Genomic DNA, 22,239 nt, shown 5'->3' on the forward strand with positions numbered 1-22,239 from the left:
AAAGTCCTGCAGTTTTGTACTCTTTAGTTTCAATAGAAGAAATGAGGTGGAAAAAAAAGGAGATAGTTTTCAATGCCTCTAAAATTTACAGTAAAAATTCACAACAGACACTTGGGATGACCATGAGTCCATCTCATGTAATGTCTTTGGTGAGCTTAGGAAATCCATGGCACAAAGCACCTACTTCATTCCCTTGTATGTACATGAGATACATTCTTTTCATATTTTTGCAGGTACGGAGGTCTGTAGGCAGTGGAGAGCACTCATATTTAAAAATAAGAAAGCCTAGGATGTGACATTGCTTGCAGGAATGGACTGGCACAGGGGTTCCTGCAGTGCAGTACAAGGAAGACCTGGGGGAATGGTGGATCAAAGAAACCCTTCAGCACAAAGCTTGCTCTCCTCACTCCAGAGTTATACCAGGACCACCTGAATTACTGAGACACAGAGGGAGATTTGCCTACTATGGAACAGCATCCATCCCCTGCACAGGTCCTCATTTACCAGATGAGACCTGAGGGGAGGAGGCAGGCGTTGGATTTGTCCCCCTGTAAACACATTTATGCTTGATTTTGAAGAAAGGTACAGCACAGATTCAAATATAGTCAAGTTACAGACTTGAACGGCAGCATTAAAGGTTTTGAAGAAATGATTAGCCCGTAGGACTAGGCTGCCACATTGAACAGGCTAAGGCTGATTTCCAGAGAATTGAGATGATTCTCCTTCCTTTTATCAGTGCCTGCAGTTGGGGAACCTAGACTTAGGCCTCACAAAAATATTGAGGGGAGAAGTAGGTCTCATTTTAAGAAGGTTGTTATGTTGTATCCTTTCTGCTGAGGACCATGACTCTTCAAACTGTAATGGCAGAATCTGACACCACTTCTGGTCCCCCGTCTCAATCAGAGAAGACAAGTCAGAGATGTCCTCTTTCACCCCACTGAATGCTACACATGAACAGCAAGACCAACAGCAAAATACGTACAGGAGAGACAGCAAGCACCTCTTTTATAATGCCATGAGCACTAATCACTTAACAGCTTACCTCCCATTTCCAAAGCAAAGAATCAAGTCCTTAGGGAACAAATCCAATCCTACTATTAGTTGCAATGGGTGTGAACAGAATGGCCACATACTGAAACTTACAGTGATCACTTATAGAAAAGAGGAAAGTCTAATTCTATTTGCTAGTATGAACAGATAAAATGGACATACTCTTCACTGCCTGCACTTAATTAAGGGTAGCACCATAAGGGCACAATTCATTAGAACAAAAACTACAAACTTCTGTACTTACTTGCAGGCATAGTCTTGTAGATCAGAAACATAATTACACACTCCACCATGAAGGCAATATGACTCGTATGAAGGAGGGCATCCCACAATATCACCTTGCACAGCATGTGTAGAGTATTCATTGCTGACAACAGTTGGGGGAACAGTAGTTTCTGAAACAGAGGATTTCACAAGGACATCTCAAGCTTTTGGCCCCATTGGCAATGTGATCTTACAAAAGAGTTCCAGAATTTCAAGGTACAAAAGTAGGTAAAAATATCTAATTTCAATTAATTACTTGTGTTTTAACTATTTGCTTATGTTGTTATCAAACTTAGACACATACAAATTGAGATCAAATTACTAAATACGCTTGATTTTAGATTTGCAATGAAAGAGCCACAGGCTGAGTTCTGTCTATTTAGATGTGTGGGTCCAGCTCTGAGGAGAAACAGCATTAATTGTCCGGGTGCTCACACGCAAATGATTTTTGCTACTTATGCAGCTGTGGGGTATGGTAAATCTCTACCATGCATAAAGTACCAGTCAGAGGGTTAGCTCACATACAGATAGAAACATAACTGGGGAAGCAGGGAACCCTATGGACCCAGTTCTCTAAAGGATTCTGTAGCCTGCTCTAAATCGCACACGCTGTCATCTACACAGCTATCCAAACTAGCTGGTTTTAAAAGTAGCACTAATACCTCTGCACAGCATGACCTACAGTGCAGACATACTCTTGCAGAAAAGGAGTGTTTTCTTGCCTACACTGATGCTGTATCAAATCTATAGGTCAGAACAAAACAGATACATGGCAAAGAATTTCTGGCACTATGGCTTAGAAGAAACACACCTAATTGCTTTCATACTATTATGGGATCGGTTTTATGCCGCACACCGTTTGTATTGCAACATGACCTTCAATGACATTTGTTTTTTAAAATTTCATTTGCGGGAGAACTGCCGTGGCAAAGAGCATGAGTGGAAAGGGGTGAATGAACCCCAGGTGTGTGTGCATTCTGCAAAGAAAATTGCATCTTGCTAAAATTGCTAAAAGAGTAAAACCAGTGTGTTAACACCTAGGAAGACATGCAATCAGGTTGACAGATGAGGGACCTAGAAAGCATTACTTCCAAGTCATGCATCATTTAAAATCATCATTTTCTGAGTGACATCTGAAACTACTGAAAGCTTAAGTAACTGAAAAGATGTTCTGTTTAGGAAAGCCATAATTTCCTTCTGTTTTTCTGCAGAAATAGATCTGTGGCAATCATGCAGTGTCCCTCCATCATCAGACAGCCACCTGATTTGGAGTAAAATTCACCCTGACTAGGGGGGATGACACAGAGTAAGACAATGAGTCGCTTAGCTCCACATTTTCCAAGAATGCTGCTGCCACATTGAGGCACTGAAATGAGGGTCAGATAGTCACTAGCGCTGAACCTTCTGCAGCTCCCTTCAGCAAACAGGTAATCAGATTTTCTAAAGAGTTTCAGAGCCCTTTTGAAAAATTAGTAACTGGACCTGAAAGACAAATTTTTTCTGAAGAATCAAGTGAGACTTAAATAATGTGCAGTTTCTGTGCTAGACTTCTGCAGTGGGAAGGAAGGCACAGAGCATTTGAAAAATGACACAGACTGAAATTACCTCCAAAAATATTACTTCCAAGGAGCATTTACTTCTGCTTTTGATTGTAAAGGCCATTAGATAGATTGGTTGCTACATTCAGACGCTGAACCTTAATGTAGATATTTCCAAGCTAAACTCAGATCTAGTCTCAGTCCACCTCAAAACAGCCTCCTAAAGCAATGCTAGATGCGTCCACAATCTGGTCGGTACGTCACTGTACAGGGATATCTTGGTTTCCAAGTATAACGATTTATCCAAGAACACTGTTCTTAATGAAGGACCACTTCATTTTATTTGCTCACTCCATTTACTCACTACAGTTGATGCCAGTTCCAGAAGCATGATCAGCACACGAGCAAGTGAAGTTTCCTTCTGTATTTGTGCAGGTCATGTTCTCTCCACAGGTGTGGGACCCCATCTTGCACTCATCAATATCTGTCACCCAAACAGTCTGCAGTTAGAAGAATGAAATGACTCAGAGCATCAGTTAAAAGGGCAGCAGAAGGCTTTGGGGGTGGGGAGCTGCCCCCTGTACTATCCACTTAGTTCAGCCTAAACAAAAAGTTTACGCAGAAGGAAAGGGTCTAGAAAGCTACAGATTTGTTCAGTTTGTGTGAACACTTCAGTGAGTGAGGATCTGAATTACTGTGAAGAGGCTCCCTGATTACAAGAGTTTCCAGACTCAGAGCCAGTGTTAGGCTCATATATACCTCTCACCTCCATCCTACTGCAGAGCCTCACCCTGCCTCCACACCTTCTCTAGCAAAGCCCACGGCAGTAGCTCCTGCCAGGCTGGCACCTGCATGTTCCTAGGTGCCTAAGCACACCCCTCAAAGGTGGGACCTTTGAAAGGGTTCGCATACCAGAGTTTGTCAGCCTCTGATTCATTTTATGAACTGTCAGCAGAATATATGTGCCAGATCTACTTTGAGGAATCACAGATCTACTACCCCAGTTTTTGTGAAATGATTGCTTAAATCACTGGGACTTTTTCTACAGTAAAATTAACATGATATGGCTCAAAACAGTATAGAAATGGAATGCAGGAATGCATTGTGAATGCAGGAAGGTATCTAAACTTGAAGTACCAAGGCACTTACCGTTTCTGGGTTTCATAATACATTTCAAGTCATCAAACACAAAATAAGTTCCAGTTCTGTTTACATCATAATAATATTGTAGTTTTTATAAAATGTTGTGAATCTTACTATTTTCTGGATTTCAAGACTTCAGGAAGATAATAGATTGTTTTTCAAAAATAGTGGAAGGTAACACAATCCTTCTAGCTGTGCAACTATACCACAGACAGAAAGATTCCAGGGCTGCCTGAGGGCATGCCTTCTGTAGGGTGCTGGGAAAGAAAGAGGAGTTTGTCACTTCTGTGTGCACTTTCATCTCCACTTCCAAACATTCTCAAAGACATGACCTCTGTCTCTGACCATTGTAGGCAAAAGGCTTTCTTGAATCTTCTGCCTCTGATACTTTCCAAATCCTGTCAATAATAATGATATTGTTCTTAATTTTTTAGCCATCCTAACCAGTGTTGAAGAACCAAAGTCCAGCAAAGAGTACATAAGAATTGGTTCAAATTTAATGGTTCTGAATTAGGCCATAAGGGAAAAAAGGAAAAAAGGAAAAAAGGAAAAAGAAAAGGACAGAAGAGAAGCCAAGACTCTCATAAAGCTCTGAACAAACTGTGTGCTAATCAAATACTGGAGAGATAAGGCTTCCTGTTCATATTTACCGCTAAAATGGATTAAGAATTTAAGAGATGTAAAGGAATGAACTAGAGACCTGGCATTAGAGCTGGATGGGAAAATCAGTGGGTCTGATTATTAACAGGACTCTAAATGTACTCAAGTTGTCAGTGTCACACCTTGAGCCTCATGCCTATTAAACAGACCTGGAATTATTTGATGAGTATTATGACACACTCAATACCTGCTTTCGTTTATATTCATGGCAACGATTTCCAATAAAGCTCTACTGCTTCACCTCCACTTCCCTCCTCCCCTTCACTCTTCTTCTCTCTCTTTCTATAACTACTAAAAGGAGCGCAAACAATGAGAGAAGATATTCACTGACAACTACAGGCTTTGCATATTGATCAGTTCCTGAGGTTACCACACTTCAAAAAGGGAGGAAAAAATCAAAAAGGCATAAATGATAGATGTCAGCTGTCTGGAGAAGCCACTGTTAGTATCCATGCCCCTACCAGATTATTCAAAATGAACCAGAACAGCTCAGATGACAGCTTCACAGCTTGTTGGAAGGCTAGCACAAATCATAAGATATGTCTCTTGCTCATTCATCCTGTCCCAGCCTTCTAGACACAGCATAGCCCTCACACATGCCCATACCATAGCAATGGACTCCATCCCCAGTGTAGCCCTCCAGGCATTTACAGACATAGCTCCCTTCCGTATTGATGCAGCCTGACACATTTCGATCACAGTGATCCATATTTACAGCACACTCATCAACATCTGTGAGATAAAACAAGGAGACAGGACACATGGGTCATGAAACCATCAAGGAAATCATTTAAAAGAAACACCTATATTGTGAATCTCCCTCAGACTGTGCTGTCACTTGTCATTTTTGCATCTGAAGCAAATCAAAAGAGAAGGACTTTGTGGGTTTTTTTTGGTATGAAATTCAAGGGGGATGTTCTAAAGAACCTAAGAGAGTCAACTGGAGACCTAGAGGCTCCACAAATACCACCTTCTTTTAAAAAAAAAATCTGCTTGAAAGAAATTCAAAACAAAGCCTTACGTTAAAGAATCATAAAATCCTTCAGGATGGAATAGACCTTTAAGACCATTGAGAAAGTTTGTTTTGTGAAAGAACACATAAGCTTACAAGTTTTTTCCCTTTCTATTGCAACATAAACTCCTCTAGTCTTCATGCTTATCCATCAAATGGTATTTTTTTCTCTTTCTAACACCTTCGTCTCCTGCCCCTTATGAGAGGACAAAGTTCTTCCATTTATGTTGCATGCAAGTCCAAAAATTTAAAGACCACCCTAAGCAATGTGTTGCATGGTTGTTAGTCTCTAATGCCGGAAAGAAAAAAGAGCAGCACCTTTATATAAACATTACATCAGGAATACTAATTTTTTAAGAGATTCCTTAATACAAACTTCTAAATTATACATCATCTATCATGTCTATGGACCGAGCTTTTATAATTAGGCGATTTTTTAAAAAGAATACATGATGCTTTTAATCTTAGTATCCCCATTATGTCTTGTTAATATCATTAGGATTAGCTCTCATGACTCAGGGGCAAATCAGGCATGTGACAATTAGCCATTTCAACTCACTGCTCTCTGCTCATCATCCCTTTCATACTATTGACCTTTCTGTCATGGCTCACACAGCAGAGCTGCCAATGTGAAAGAAGATAGATTTTCTTCCTCTCCCACAGTCGACAGTTTTCCAAAAGTTATATTAATCTCTTTTGTTACCATAGCATGAGTTCCCCTTCCTGGTAAATCCTTTCAAACACTGGCACACAGCACCATCTTCCAGCAAAACACACTCTGCATTGACGTAACATTCGAGTGCAGTGCAGTCATCTTGATCTGTAGCATAGACAAAGCAAAAAAAACCCAATCCACTAGATGTATTTGGAAAGATCAAAAGAGGTACTGTGTATATATCAAAGAAAAAAAAAACCAAAACAAAAACACCCCCCCCCCAACTAAACAAACAAAAAACTAAGGAAACCAGAACATACAGTCAAAGTTTGAAACTTAGCTCTCCAGGATTATCGATGACAAGCCAATACAATCATTAGGGTTGTTCACTTTGTCTAGATGGAGTTGGCATGTCATTTAGTATAAGGATTTCTGAATAATGTATTCAAAACCTAGAAAATTTAATGATCTAGTGTCATCAAACATAGGTAGAATTCAATGGTTTTACTTCAGCTTTGTTCAGAGGTACTTAATAGACTTGAAAAATCTAAGGGAGAGACTTTTCCAAGTGTTCCAAATCAGAATGTTTGTTCTCTAGACCAGGATAATATTATCAATTTTTTTTGACATAGCAAAGGAACATGGAGACAAACAAACAAAAAAAGCAGTCCTACCTGGCATAACTGCACAGACCCAACTTCTTGTAAGAACGTTAAGAGCATGAATGCCACCAGTCTTGACATTGAGTTTTTCTTAATTTAAGGTCTATAATTTCTTTCTGTTCTATAAACCTGTTAAGAGCCTCACAGTAAATATAAGGAAGACAATCATCAGACTCTACCTGATACCATGATTTCAGCCATCAAAAAAATTACTTTCTGCTTTTGCCCACTGTCCATATCCTTAAAAATCCCATTGCTCTGTGTGCTCTGGAGCACGATCTCTGGTAGTGGCATTGGCACTACCTCCTTGTGCATAGAGACGCTTCCTGAAAAAGAAAAGAAAAAAGTGACACAGACTATTTAAATCTACTGAATTAACCTTCTGATTTTCTATCCCTTGTCTACTTTCCAATAATCATGGTGGTTTCCTTTTAAAATAAACATCAGTATCCTCCCAGACTTGCCTGTTTCTGACGTCAAGTCATTCCTAAAACCACTCACTGGTGGGTTTCCCCAAATACAAAAGAGGAGGAATGTGACATATTGCTCACAATAGTTGTCAGCACTGCACACTTCTCTTTCACTGCTAAAATCCCAAGGGAAAAAATTACTGTGGTCAGACTTGTCCCAAGACAACACCCCATCATTCCTTATGTTACAGCAAGGGGAATTTTTTCAATACTATCTGTCAGGATCCTCAAAGGTTTGAGGAGGGTCTTTTTTGGAACTGGAAGATTGTACCTTCTGTTGAGTTAGAAGAATCCAGAGCATGACAGGTTTTTCCATCTTGAGTTTTCCCAAATCCTGGATGGCACTTGCAATGTACAATTCCAAAATTGTTTTCACAGATCTGATCACAGCCTCCATTCTGATAAAGGCAAGGATTTGCCCCTAATGCAGAAAAATAGGAAACTTAACAAGCTACTTCTTTAGTCAACATCTTCATGTAGATGTGCAAAGCTGGGAAAAGGAATAAGGACTGACAAAAACTAGAACACTTTTTAAAATTCTTTATTTAACAACAGATCCATATAGTAAAGAATAGATATTATCACTTAGTCTCAGGCAGGAAATCACATTTGCATACTCTGTATCTAATATATGTACCACATTTATTATTATTTTATTCACTTTATTATTTCTCCTTTAATATTTAGAGTCCTAACATTCCCTGAAAGAACATTACAAGAGCATAGGGAACCTGTGATTACCTTCTCTCAATCCTAGTCTGTTAAATTACTTTTTTCTCTTACAGGGGAATTGTTCCAAAGAGAAAATCAAATTATTTGATCCAAAACTAATGGATATTACAAAATCTTTCTCCATGTCATTTGTTATTATCTGTGTGTGTGAAGAGGGCTAATAAACTAGGATAAATAGGAATTTAAAGACTGCGACCTCATGGCAATTGACCAGCATCTATTCTTGGGCATGAACATAAACTTACAAAAACTGTCAGCATTCCTGGGACACATGCCCAGATGATGCTTTCAATAAATGCCAGTCTGACTATGCAAGGCTTTTAAAAGAGATGATTTCTGAGAAGATAATCATCTCCCCGAGGACATCTATTCTACCGACATCAGTGAACAAGAAGAGGCTGGAAGGGAATGACTGCTTAGTTTTTGCAGTATACCTGGTTTCGCCAAGGGATGCACTACAACCATTGATGAGGGTCTCAGCATGCTGCCTCGAAGACGTACCCTGTTTTGGCCGGTCTTCTTATCCACCCTCATTAGTGATGGCCTAGCCCAGTCAGAAAACCAAAGGTGGTCCTCAAACACCGCTACAGCAAAAGGGTGACCTACAAAGACATTAGATTTATCATTTCCACATCTGCAGAACATACACAAGAAACCATGTAAACAAAAGAATTGTCTTCATAAAGGTCAACTTCTAACATTGGGCATAGCCATAGCCAGTTCTTCACTTTGTTTGCTCAGGGGCAGGGATAAGTGTCTGTGAACGATGGACCATGGGCACATGTTACTTATGCTCTTAGTGAAGGAGGTTACGACAATTGCCTGGCTCAGTACAGTCTGTATACTTCAGGTGATCTCCAAAAAGATGAAGTTCGCAAAATCCTTCTACCTCAGACACTGTTATTTCTTGAGGCAGCATTGGGACCAGCCTTTCAGAATTGAAGTGACTCCCTCCTCTGCCAGTAAGTGGCCCAGCACAGAGTTGCTGAGGTACACAGCTCCTTTTTCAGTCTTCACACAACAAGGAAGAGAGGAACTCATGTCATCTGTCATCTTGCATAACTGTACTGATACAGAGCAGCCTGGGAGTTACAGACACTGTATCCGCAGATCCACAGTAGGACCCCAAACCCAGTGTGTGGTCTCTGCAAGCGCCAAAAGTACACACAAGTGCAATACAGCGGGCCACACGTGCATGTAGCCAGCTAACTAACAGAAACAGCTAACACAAACCACAGGAGGCAATGGATCATCCGGGTAGCTTCCTCTTTTTTCACTGATGACAACAGTATGCTAGACAACAGCTTCAACCAGGCATCTAACACTTACATGACTAGCAGTAGGTGTGAGAAATTCCACCCCAAGTTCAGAGTACAGGAACTTGTCCTTGGTAGCACATTATCTGTGCTAGGAAAACTCAGATCCCCAGAGATAAGCGCAGCAATTCAGGATCCAAAGGACACTTTCATATATAAGGGCAGACATAAAGATCTTTACAAAATGATTCAAACTCTTTTTAATATCTCTCTCATGATAGAAAATTGTCATTAGTCCATATAGGACTAAACATTCTTTCTGTACACTTAGAAATCTCCTGATTTCAAATTAGACTTTGGGCAATGTGAGAACACATAGTATTCTTCCGTGGATGTCCACTAGGTGCTTCCTGGCTTAAGAAGGTTTGCTTGGTGCTGATCCTTCCTCACAGCCTGCATGTGCACAACACTGTACTGCTGCAGTCTGAGCCTCTCTGAAAGGTATGTTTTGTAGGCACCTGATTTTTATGATCTGTGTTTTTGCTTTTTGATGTAGTCCTCAACTGGGTGATGTTTAATTTCAGTAATGAAATTGGGATCCCAAAATGTATTAGTTTAAAAAAAATAAAAATAAAAAAATCAAAGTTAAGCAAACAGGCAAACAAAACAACAGATAAATTAGAACCTTGGAGAAGGAGTATGTGTTGGTATATCTAAAATACACCTTGCAAATAAACTGAAAAAACCCACTCCTATATAAAAAAAATTCTAAGACACTGTTTAAGTGTTCTTATGTGTTAAGTTGAAGAGCATATTGTTGACACTTCACTACCTCCACTGAACCATGCTTAATCACCAGCCTTGGTTCTTAGCTTTTCTTTCCATTAAATTTGAGCAACTAGCCCAAGATCTAGATGCTGTCCCCACCCAAATATTTGCTCATAGTTTTAGGATCTATAGCTTGCACTATCCACAAACAGCACTGTGCTTTGATCAGCAATTCCTTAACCTCTTAATTTACAAATACATTAAAGATTAAAATTAGAAAGGTAGTGTCAATCGATGGAGATAGCAAGAACAAAAAAAAAAAATTAATAATCTCATGAACCTTTCCCAGAGCAGTGCAAACCTAAATGGTTACATAAACAAAAGGAGTGGTTGTGTTCGTTGCCTTGGGCAGGTGCTAACGGGCTGTTTTACTTACAGCTGAAAACGGCGTTAGCAGAAGAGCAGAAGTAATTTACCTATTTTGCATGCAGCAGAACTGAATGAGCTCTCAGTACCGGAGCACTAGAGGGAGCTGCTGTAATAAGAATTCATGTTACAGCAGAACGCCTATGAAGAGGCGCCACCTTTCCATCCTCCAGTGTACAGCTGTCCAAGAAAAAAAGCTGAATTCTGATCTCACTAAAAGCATTAGCAAAACATCAGGATATCAAGTCTCTCTGCTTCTCTAAATTCATACCCCTATAGGCCTTCAATTCTTTCACTTCTTTGCATACAGTGTTGATGTCCTTTTCTCCCACCTCCAAACTGCTGTATTACTGCTCCAAGCCCATCTCTTTTCTCATAGCCCATGTTTCTACAGTGCTCCTAGCTTTCCTTCTCTGTTTTCTCCCTGTAAGACATTGTCCCATTCCTTGTAGAGGAGCTAAGCGAAACTTTGTTCAGGCTTCAAAGTCCTTCTTTGCAGATCAGTTGCAAGGTAGAGCACACAGCAGAATATGCGCAGCAGAGGAAAGAGAGGAAGGCTGGAAAGTCACTCTGCTGAGGCCCTTTGATGTCTTCTGAACTGGAGAACAATGATTCCTCCAAGACCTCCCTCTGCTCAAGCCATAACAACTACCAGTAAAGTGTATAAATCATTTTTCCATTTGATATCTAATGTGTTTAGAATCATTCCAGTGTTCAGCATTGCAGATGCAGATTTGCTGCTCTAGAACCTTAACAAAAAAGATTAACTGTCTTTCAGTTTATGTCAAAATAACTCACTGATATAATACACACAGCAAAACCTGAATTAAACTAAGCAGCCATGCATGAAAGAAGCAAACCACATTTTTAAATTTTTCCCTTATTTTCATTTTTCTGTGAAGGCAGAGAAGTCCTCTGTGCAATGCAAAGCAACTGGTTAGTGAAAGCAGAGAGTGTTAGAAAGACATACTTTTGCTAAACTGGATAAAGGTCAGCTGGGTAACAGAATAAAGAATGAAAGTGAGGCCATTAACCTCAACACAGAGTTGTATGGGATCTACAGCACAGCTGCTGGCCAGTAATTTGCATGCACATATGCAGGTACACACACATTGACAGGTAATTATCAATGCCAAAACCTCACCTACATCATTCTGTGCAAGAATTTGACGACCAGAACCATCCAGATTTGCGCTCTCAACCACTGACTGCTTAGCATCACACCAGTACACTTTGTCTGCTAAGTAGTCAAGAGCTATTCCACTGGGCCACACCAGACCAGTGCTGGCTATAACCCGACGATCGATGCCTTCTAATGAAGAGCTGTCAATCCTGGGATTGACCCCCATGTCAGTCCAGAATAATCTCCTTTGGAAAACAAAATGAATACGGGAAGTCAGTAAGCAAATGTTTGTCCTCCTCTCCATGGAGTTCTTTCAAAGTAGAAAGGTCAGATCAGAGCAATACAGCCCCAAGTCACAGGAGAAAAAGTGCATGCTTCAAGCAAACATATTGGCTTCTGGTCTTTTCACACTTGCCATAAGACTTCAGGTGATTGCACTGGGACTCATGCAGAATCCTCTGTTCACAAAACCTTTGAAAAACAACTCCCGCCTATGCTAATTGCCAGATCTTTATGTCTGCTTTTTGATTTTCCACATGACAGCCAATAGTGGTTTAGCAAACCCAGACAATAGAAGACAATGCATTAGCCAGCACCTTGTCTAAAAAATGGTGTAAAAATACACAAATGGAACCAAAATTACCCACTACCCATGGAAAACAAGCAAGAGTACACAGGTTATTTTGGTTTTAAAAAATAAGCCAGTATATTTTCTTATTTTAATAAAATCGTGATTTTCAGGATCTCACTCTAAAGCCCTGCATGTTACTCACTGGGTGCTTACTGTTTTTCAACAAACAGAGAGTGCTAAATGGCAACTTAAAAATGAGGATACCAAAATCACAAATTACTTCTGAAGTTTTAGCTCTAGTCTTCCCAGGCATAAGTTGCCTCTGTCAGGTTTACTGAAATAACCCACAGATTCATTTAGCTTTATTTACTGAAGTAGTTTTGCTGTAGCCAATGCAGGGATCAGTATTTTCAATAGTCTTAATTGTGTTTCAGATCTCTCTTCAATATTTACAACTATGGACATTGCCATAATGTCTGTTCATCCTTTCACCATTGACTTTCTAAAAATGAAGATTTTAGTGATGTTTTCTCTTCCCTTTTCCCTTGTACCCTTTGCATCTACCAATAATTCTAATAAACAATTCCCCAGAACCTACTCATTCTACAAAGTTTTCCTGCAAAATGTCTCTATCATGTTCAGCCTCTATTGAAAAATTCTTTCAGGTCTTTTATGTCCAAAGGGAAACTAACAAAACACCGTCCCCAACTTTGCTTCATTCCTTGATTCATGGGTACTTAGTTATAGCAGGATATGAACATCAAAAAAATAATTTAAAAAATCAACATATTTAAAATGCTCCTACTGCAGACATATTGACTGAAATCCATGGACTTTGCCATTGATTAAGATGGACAGAATTGCATCAAGAGTTTAAACACTCAAATCTCCTGTAATCATCTCAACACTAGTTAAGAAGTTATAAGGTGCATTTAAATCAACAAATCTCCACAACAGTAGATTAGGTTTAGTTTCCTAAGAAACTGAACCATGGCCAAAAAACTACTTTGTAAGTACTATTGGTTAAAAGTGACTACCTTCTTTACACTAATAGATATGGAACCATCGAAGTTTGTAGTGTGGTGCTTACAAACTCTCAGAGTGACTTTAGTTGCTCATGCAGCTTTAGCTTAAACTGCATACAATATCATTAATGCTTCTGGTATTTTCTTTTAAACCTGTATGAGAAATGAACATGTCTCAACTCAAAAGAGAAATCCAGCAATGAAACAACAAAGTTCACACAGCTCTACAATGCAATGACTAACCTACCAGGAGACTAATGCACATTTTGACTCTCAAAAGGGCAAGGCTGGCATGGTCATTTTTAAAAAACCTCCCTAAGTATTTCATGATTAACTGCATTTTTCACTCCTTACTTAGCAAATGGGTGAATGGCAATCCCTCGGGGCTGGGAGATATCCTCCCAGATGATCATTTTTCTTTGCATTCCATTCAGATTGCTCCTTTCGATACACGCCTTCCTGCAATACACAGGGCACAGTTAAGTCCTCCCTGCTATCTTTTTAATTACCTTCTCAGGCAGAATGTACTAAGATTTTACATCACTTTAGTTTAGCTGTAATAAATAAATTTACAATGACAGAAAATAATCCCGCTGATGTGGGGAGTCCAGTTGTTTTATCAACAAGTAATTCAAGTTACAGCCTCATTATTTGGTCCAAGGCATGATGATAAAATACCTGCTGCTCTGCAGAAGACATTAAGTTCTCCTTCTCTGGGCAAATAATGAGTTGGAAGTATGATCACTAACAGATAAATGTTAGCTCTAAAGGGATTCAGGAGGAAAACCAGCTCCTAACCAAATGCCATTATCAAACGTATAAAGAATTTTTCTAAATAGTACTTTTATGCAGCATTTTTCATCCAGAAATCCCCAATCATTTTACGTCTATTTTTCAGGAAAGAATGAGGCTAAAGTTCTTAAGATCACTCATAAAATATGTGGCCAAATCAAGTATAGAATCTAGTTTGCCAGTCTTCAAATTCAACTTTTTTCCAGAAAACTGATTTTATTGCTGCAATCTTCACTTTGCCAAACAAAAACCAGCCTCTACCTGAAAGCCTACAGCCTTCCATGCCTATCTAAAACTTCAAAGGCCACACAGAGATGGAGGGAGAAATATATTCCTTCAAATATGCAATACAAACAGATAAATGCAATGATTGAAAAGAAAGTTGCCAATTCCATTTCTCAGATTCCCCCTGGACTGTTGTCTTACAGAGACAAACACCATAATTTTCTATTTCACAGGAAACATTGGCATATTTCTACAGGAGCATGATCATGTAGACAAGATTGCACCTATTAGCAAGGAAGTGGACTAGCAGCATATTTATAAGGGAGAAGGAGGGTGATCTGAACATTCAAAATTACTTTCTATTGCCTAATGAATTATGGATCATACTGAAACATCATGACCACTCTTCAAGGAGTCTTCACTGTGTGTTTTGATCTGGCACTGCCTTTTCAGCAAAGGTCAGTTTTGTTTCTCTCAGCATGTAATTTTAGGGATCAGCTGAAATTAAAGTCATATTGTCATTCCTCTTTTAGCAGAGATAATTGACAAAGACCCTCCAATAGTTTAAAGGGGCATGATTCTAGCTGCCAACAACACTGACTTCTGCCCAAGATGTACTCAATACAGTAATATTCTTTTTTATATGTAAATATAAAGATATACCTATATATGCACACACACACAGAGAGTGTATGTATATAACTGAGTGTAAACATATATTCACATGCACATGCGCACATGCGTATATGTATATATGTGGTACATGCTTTAGATTCCTTGCAACTGAGTCCAAAGCCTTGCTTCTTGGAAAGACAAAGATAAAAATACAATAGCAGACTCAAAGGGAACTTCCAGCATTTCAGTTTTGAAGAACCTTCCAACTGTATATACTTGAGATTAAAACTAACCAATCAGAACGTGAAGCACTACTGAATTAGAGTGATATCTCAGCTATTTCTGTATCACCAGACATTTATTCCAAATATTTTATGGCATGCTTCAACATAAATTCACTGTGGAGCATGTACCCTCTGTCTGTCCAATACAATTTACGGTTAATCCAGTCCACAGCGAGGCCTTCGGGTGTATCTATAGCTTCATGAACAACTTTTTCACGATTTGAGCCATCCAGATTAGCTCGTTCTATCCATTTCAAGGCAGTGTGAGCAAAGTAAATCTGTAAATAAATAACAGGTGAGGTGTTATTAGTTCCCATCTCACTGTCTACTCTACTCCCCTTGTCTAATGGTTGCACTTCTAAACCAACTTTTTCATCTTGAAAGTTTCCTAAACTGCTTATTTACAAAAAGCTGCACAGGTAACCTGTGATCCCTGACCAAATAAAAAGGCACTTGTCCTTCAACCAAGATGACTTCTACAGGCAGCTTGTGCTTAGCTGTAAATCCTGGTTGCCCTATATACAGCCCTCTGAATATCCTGTGGTTTTGTTTCAGCAAGCAGCTCCCTCACATGAAGCACAACTAAGGAAGCAAAAAGAAACGTTATTTCACTGGCTGCTCATACTGAAAAGGGAAAAGCAGAGAGAAGATAGTAGCAGCCTATGTGTGTCAAGGAGCTGGGAAGGGGAAAAGGAGTTATATAATTTGCTCCTGTTTTTTTCTCTCTTTCAGCCTGCGGTTACCTTAATTTTTTACCAGGTGTCTATCCTGTAATGCTCTAAAATTTTCAGAAGAGGCTTCTCAGTTTTGGGTTGAAAGAAAAGTTCTCTGCTGGTGGGGAAACTAGGCTTGTGGTTTCCAAGGATGAGGAAAGAAAATTTGTCTTGTATTCAATACCCAGAGGGAGCTATACACTGTATGGCAGAACCATATGAAAAAACAATGCTGAGGCTTTCCTTGGAAATGGTAACAGCAAAACAAATAACTTTGTTTTGATGCTAACCACAAGGTCAAACAAAACAGGGGGGAGCCTCTAGCATTAAACCAGCTAGTTCAATACCATGGGAGCACAAAGGGATGCTTCCTTGCTACTCTGCTCTGCACTGACCAGACCAGGCTGCTGCAGCCTGGCAACCCTCTTGCATGTCCCCTTACCTCTGTACTGCCCACCCCAATGCCACGCTGAGCTCCCCACAGGAGGAGAACACGGGTGCACACCCAGTGTCACTGGCACAGCTGATTTACATTTGGCACAGCACAGAACAACTGCCAGTTCTCCAGCAGAGCCCTATTTCAGGAGCAAGTGGCAATGTTCCAGAAGCGCCTGAAATGCTCCTCCTGTAAATGCAGATCTGGTAACATTTACATTTGTTTGGCTGTGTCCATCTGGGCCTTGAGATGCTTCCAACAACTTAACTGAGCTCATCATCAACTTTCACTGTCCCAACCAGTATTTCTTTGCAACACTTTTAGATGTAAATAAATCTCATCACAGGCAAATATAACTATCTACCAGAGAAGGTTTAGCAAAGCACAGCTGAACTCCTATTATTCCCAACTCTGAAGGCAAGGAACAGGGTGGAAAGATACAGCCACACAGACAAACAGTTCTTTCTGCAGAGAAGACTCTTGTTTCCCAACAGCAATATCTTACACATGAGGAATATATTTTGTAAGAGTAATAAACTCAGTGAGCATTCAGCAGTTTTGCTGAATAATGTCAGGACACGGGAAGTAATCTGTGTTAAGATTACTCCTACATTTAGTAGGGATTGTGGGATTTAGCTGTACAGAAAAAAAGATACTATTGCTTTTACCACTATACAGCAAAAAAACCCCACAATGTATTTCCAGAAAACAACACTGCAATCTTAATGGAGAAAATTTATCAATCACACAATAGTTCTTTGAAATTGAAATCATGCCCAAAGTGAATTTAGAAATCCAGATTCTCCGTGAATTATCATTGTCAATGTACAAAGCACATTCAATTAGTGAGTAAAAGATGAAACTGTTCAGTTAGTTTTTGGCAGTTTGTAGCTATTGTGCTCCTAGACAGGCAATAGAACAACGAGCAGCACTACGTGTAATCCAGATCACTGACAGCAGAAAGGTTAAGGCACGTGAAAGCTCAAGCCATTTGTCCTTGCAACACTTCGAAATCCTCTCATTTTTAATGCCTTACCTTATTTTCCACTGGATCAGAGTCCAGTGCTAAGACTATTCCCATCTGCCAGTCAAGTAAACTTGTATAATCTGTTCCATCAAAACTGATCTGGCGGATATCTTGGCCATTTGCAAACAACAAAAATGGCTTAGGACCTGTTGATTAAAATTTGCCAGTATGTTAATTGAGCTAGATTCAAAGTGATCTCTAACTTGCATTACTACCTAGGTAGTATTGAAAGTAGGTAATGGTAAAAGACAAAATAAGGAACAGAAGCACAAAGAAATTATGGCAATTTTCCTACATTCCACTTGCATCAGAAATTGAAGATAAATGTGAATATAAGTTTTCAGCATCAGCCTCAAAATTTTTGATAAAGGCAGTGACTAGCCCCACTATGTTTCACATTGAGTGACTTAGGCTCAAAATTATCTCTCTGCATTTCACAGCATCACCATAAATGCCAGAATACTTGACTTTTGCACATGAGAAGTCTTTCACACTAAAAGCAAGAAAAATGTTGTCCTCCAAAAAACAAAGCTTTTCCCTTATTCCTGAAAAAAATCACAAACTTCTTTTTCCTCCTCTCTCTTGAGCAATTGCTTATACCTCGCTGCTCACCAAGGTCTGCCCTTTTCTTAGAAGGAATAGAAGGGTCTGAAACCCAAATGTGCATAGCAAATACCTGGGCTTCCTGGGGCTAGTGGAGGAGAAATATCCTTGTAGGAAAAGTCCTTCAACAGGCTATTTCCTGTCCTCTTTTCCAAATGGAGGGACCTCAGCCCCAGTTCTGTAAAACTGGGCAGAAACTATGCCCACGTTTATTTGAAGGCACAAAAACCTGCATATTCAGGATGGACCTCTGCAGTGTGGGAGCCCAGAGTGAAATGTTGAAGTTGGATCATAAATTGAACCCTCTGTGAAGGAGACTGAACTATATAGTGGTGCTTGTTCTGGTTTATTTCCAAAACAGGTTATCTTTCCTAACAACTAATACTTCACAAGTTTCACAAAGTAACCTAAAACCAGTGAAAAAAGGGATCCTAGTTTTGCCATCCACTTTAAAGGACTCAAAAATGATTTTGCTTTTATTGGCAGAAATATACAGGCACACCAAGACACCAACCTATAGCTGTGCAGTGCTTTCTGTCTCGCTGAAGCTTATATCCAGGAAAACAAGCACACTCCCAGGAGGATGGGCTTAAAGAAGAGCATATCTGACTGCAGCCACCATTATCTGGAGATGTACAACCTTAAACAGAGCATTTGTAAAATTTTATTGTGCCGTTCTAAAAAAAAATAAAATACAACATAATCAGAGGTATAAGAGAATGATTTACTCTGCTCAGGATTTCTACAGTCCAAATCATCTCAGTGACTGGTAGATTTACCAAAAGGCCTCCTGCTGAAAGCAGAAGTCCAGTGAAGAGATAACAAATTAGTAGTAACTTGTTACTGAGTTTTTCCTGAAAATTTACAACACAAGATAGGGGATGGAAGGGTGGGACACATGAAGAGAGAGGTCTTCCATGTGTTCATTGTTTCATTTTTCTCCCATACAAATATCATCCCATCTACAGCAGAGTAACAAATTTTATCAGACTGTGCACACCATGCAAAGAAACAGCAAATTAATGCAATCCTCTCCCCAGAATTTAATTATGCTAGGATGGAAAATTGATACTTTCTGATACAGCAAACCAAGATTTCATATAAAAAGAAACTATTCTTTTCTTATTTTTTCTATTATATTCTCAATGCCAACCTGAGCTTACTCAATGGAGTGTCCCTAGCAAAACAGCAATAATGACTGAAACTTTGCATATAGTACAGTCCATGTATGAAAGGGATTAAAAGGGAAAGAGTTTTTTTTTTTTCAAGGCAGGAGGCTGGTAGTAATAGAGCTATCTTGATCCCTAAGACTAAAAGGACATATTTGAAAAATTACAGTCCCCTGAATTTGGAAAAATGCTAGAATGGGGAATGACATATTAGTGAACATAGCAGCTTCAAGTATTCTGACTACAAAAATTCCATTTTTGGGTAAGTGACTGTGAACCTGGGCTGCATGATGTCAAAAAGTCGTCTTCAGATTTCAACCAAGCCTTAATTTTGTACATATATTTCCCCTCAAATATAAACTTTAGATGTCTCTTGCAATAATAATCTGTAACACGCCTTGATCTGTGCTGACAACAGAGGAATTTGGCCTGCAAACATTGGATGCTACCACTAATAAAAATCTATTAAAAAATGAAGATGAATATTGTTCATCTCAGCACTCAAAGCACCTGACGTTCTATTGCCTCCTATCCTGTACAACCATTTACAGCTGTGCAAAATGAATGTAAAATGCCTTCATTCACTTCTGGCTCTCAGTGCTAAGAATAAACAGAGTTTGGCAGTCACCACAGCTAGAAAAAAATGTTACTTACCCGTGCATGCTTTGCCATCTACTTTGAGTATAGATCCTTCTGGACAAAAGCAAACAGGGCCTTTAGATGTTTGAAGGCAACCATGGCTACATTCGGTGTCATTACTTGTACAGGAAATTAGCTCTACAGTAATTTAAAGAGGGGAAAAAAATATAAAATGATGATAAAAATTTTTACTAAGCCCCCAGAAAGAGATATTAACACTTTCCTAAATAGCAAAAGAAGGGGGAAAAAATGAAATAAATAAAACAATGAATAAATAAATGAAATACATAAATAAAAGACCTCTGCAATGTTTCTGAGGTTTGTTTTCCTTTGTTTCTCTTTTTTTCCAAGTATTTTCCACACCCTCTCCTAATTATAGCACAGGAGAAAGCCAAAATTGCTGAGTCCTGAAGCCATTATACTTATCAGACTTAAATTTTCCAAAATTCTATGAAGAGGCGTTATCAAAATAGAGGTAATTTCGAAAACCTTCTTTCTTACAGTTTATAAAAAATAGATCGGGTTTTGAAAACTACAAGGAATTTATACTGAAAGAATAAGTATAAAACACAAAGTGAATGAGGAAAAACTACTTTCCCACTACTCCAGGTGTAACAGAGCTAGAATCAATGAAACCAGGAGATGAACCTTCCTGAAACAAAACTGTATTCCTTAGTGTCAATTTTAGAAGCTGTAAGGGCAAAACCATCTGAGGACCTGGCAATAACTTTCCTTTACTTTCCATTAGAATTGTTGCAGTGTCAACATTTTTTTGAGTATTTCTTTCATGCAATTTCACAGGATATGCTCCTTCCACCTTTCATATTGCAGTGCTCCATCTCATTATCCCAGTTCTGGTGCCATATGGCAACACCCACTGGAAGACTGGAACTAATGAAAGTTTCCCACAGCTGCTTCTTTGAATCAGCTGCATACACTGGCTTGAATGGTGCATAGCTGTTGCAAATATTGCTTCTCCAGGGCAACTCCAATCTGGACTGGACTGTTGTAACTGCTTAAGCACAGAGAATACAGTCAAGAAACTATCTTGAGTTTCTTTCTGACCAGAGCTTGTGGCTTTAGATTAAGAGCTTTGTAAAGGACTTGAAGAAAAAAGCATCAAAATATCTCTCTCTCAAGTTGTGTAGTTGGCAATACATCTGCCTTGTGCTGCAGTAGTTAAGAAGTTACACTGTCTGTGCTGCATCCCTAACCCCTGTTAGAAAAACTGTCTAATGTAGGCATATAGTTCAAGATGGTCATCCAAAGTAGGACAGAGTTACATGTTGTCTAAGTGTTGTTTTGGACACAAAAGGATATCCCACCTCCCAATAGCCTCTGGCTGCAGCACTCACAAGTCGTCTGTCACAGCTTGCTGCCTTCTGCAGCTGCCACACACACCCTGGACCCCCACATTTGGGTCACTGAAAACTGCTCCTGGTTCCCACTTAGTAGAGAGGAAGAAGTGATTCTTGGAAGTCTAAAAGAGATAGACTGACTGACTACTAGAGCAGGGATATTTAATATACCCTAGGTCCTGATCCTGCCATGATCCAGACCGAACTCACTGGTGTGCACTGGCACTCCTACTTGGAGCTTATACCAGTATTTTATTTCCAAGGAAACAAGGTAGAAGGACCTTTGTCTACACATAAGTTTTGCTTCAAAAGTGGGAATATCCCAAGACCTCAAAACTTGGATCCTTTTCACACTCGGTGTTCTAGACTTAATTTAGAAAGCCTAATTTGTAGGTTGAGTATACACATTTAATTCCATTAATGTCATACACATTAGCAATGCTATCAGCCCTGAGCTGAAAAGAAAAAAGATGATGCTATAAGCTGCTCATTCAGAGAGTGCGAAAATTCTTGTGCAGGATAACCAAAGTGAGTCAAATTCAGAGATCATATTTAAAAAGCCATAACTGCTTATCCACCTGGAACGTGTCACAGAGCCTAACGTGAGCGAAGAGGTCTCTCTGGAGATCTGAATTTCCCCCCACCACCACCCTGAAGAGGCCTATATGATTACTCATGTGTAACTTACACTTCCTTAAACATGACATCTGAAATTGGTTCACCCAGTTTAAGCTGATCCTACTTACATAATAAGGGATCAGGAGTGAGCAACACAACATACAAAATTTTCAGCAGTTCCAGTGTTAAATGAGGACTCCCTCCAATGTGATGCTTCAATGTTTATGTATTATGGCTCCTTACCGTGACAGGTTTTCCTATCAGGCAGCAGAACAAAACCTCTTGGGCAGGTGCAGTAATAGGAACCAGGGATGTTCACACAGCCCAAAGTACAACCATGATTCCAAAAGCCGCATTCATTAATATCTGCCAAAAGAAACACTTGTTGCATCTGAATAACATCAA

The 22,239-nt window shown here is 39.4% G+C and overlaps 1 protein-coding gene across 2 annotated transcripts in view; it reads right to left on the reverse strand.

Moving 5' to 3' along the window:
• EGF (epidermal growth factor) overlaps window positions 1–22,239 on the reverse strand; it is a 58,733-nt gene that overhangs the window by 12,449 nt on the left and 24,045 nt on the right. For both annotated transcript variants that reach the window (XM_032686325.1, XM_032686326.1), the window contains exons 8-21: window positions 22,078–22,200; window positions 19,874–19,996; window positions 18,565–18,690; window positions 17,457–17,593; window positions 15,401–15,549; window positions 13,710–13,814; window positions 11,781–12,004; window positions 8,621–8,788; window positions 7,726–7,875; window positions 7,164–7,310; window positions 6,371–6,487; window positions 5,262–5,387; window positions 3,217–3,336; window positions 1,295–1,445 (exon numbers count right to left, since the gene is read on the reverse strand). In XM_032686325.1, coding sequence (XP_032542216.1) covers window positions 1,295–1,445; window positions 3,217–3,336; window positions 5,262–5,387; window positions 6,371–6,487; window positions 7,164–7,310; window positions 7,726–7,875; window positions 8,621–8,788; window positions 11,781–12,004; window positions 13,710–13,814; window positions 15,401–15,549; window positions 17,457–17,593; window positions 18,565–18,690; window positions 19,874–19,996; window positions 22,078–22,200 — 1,966 coding nt within the window. The remainder of the gene's footprint in view (window positions 1–1,294; window positions 1,446–3,216; window positions 3,337–5,261; window positions 5,388–6,370; window positions 6,488–7,163; window positions 7,311–7,725; window positions 7,876–8,620; window positions 8,789–11,780; window positions 12,005–13,709; window positions 13,815–15,400; window positions 15,550–17,456; window positions 17,594–18,564; window positions 18,691–19,873; window positions 19,997–22,077; window positions 22,201–22,239) is intronic.

The sequence above is a fragment of the Chiroxiphia lanceolata genome, chromosome 4 (genome assembly GCF_009829145.1).
Source record: "Chiroxiphia lanceolata isolate bChiLan1 chromosome 4, bChiLan1.pri, whole genome shotgun sequence".
Lineage (NCBI taxonomy): Eukaryota > Metazoa > Chordata > Aves > Passeriformes > Pipridae > Chiroxiphia > Chiroxiphia lanceolata.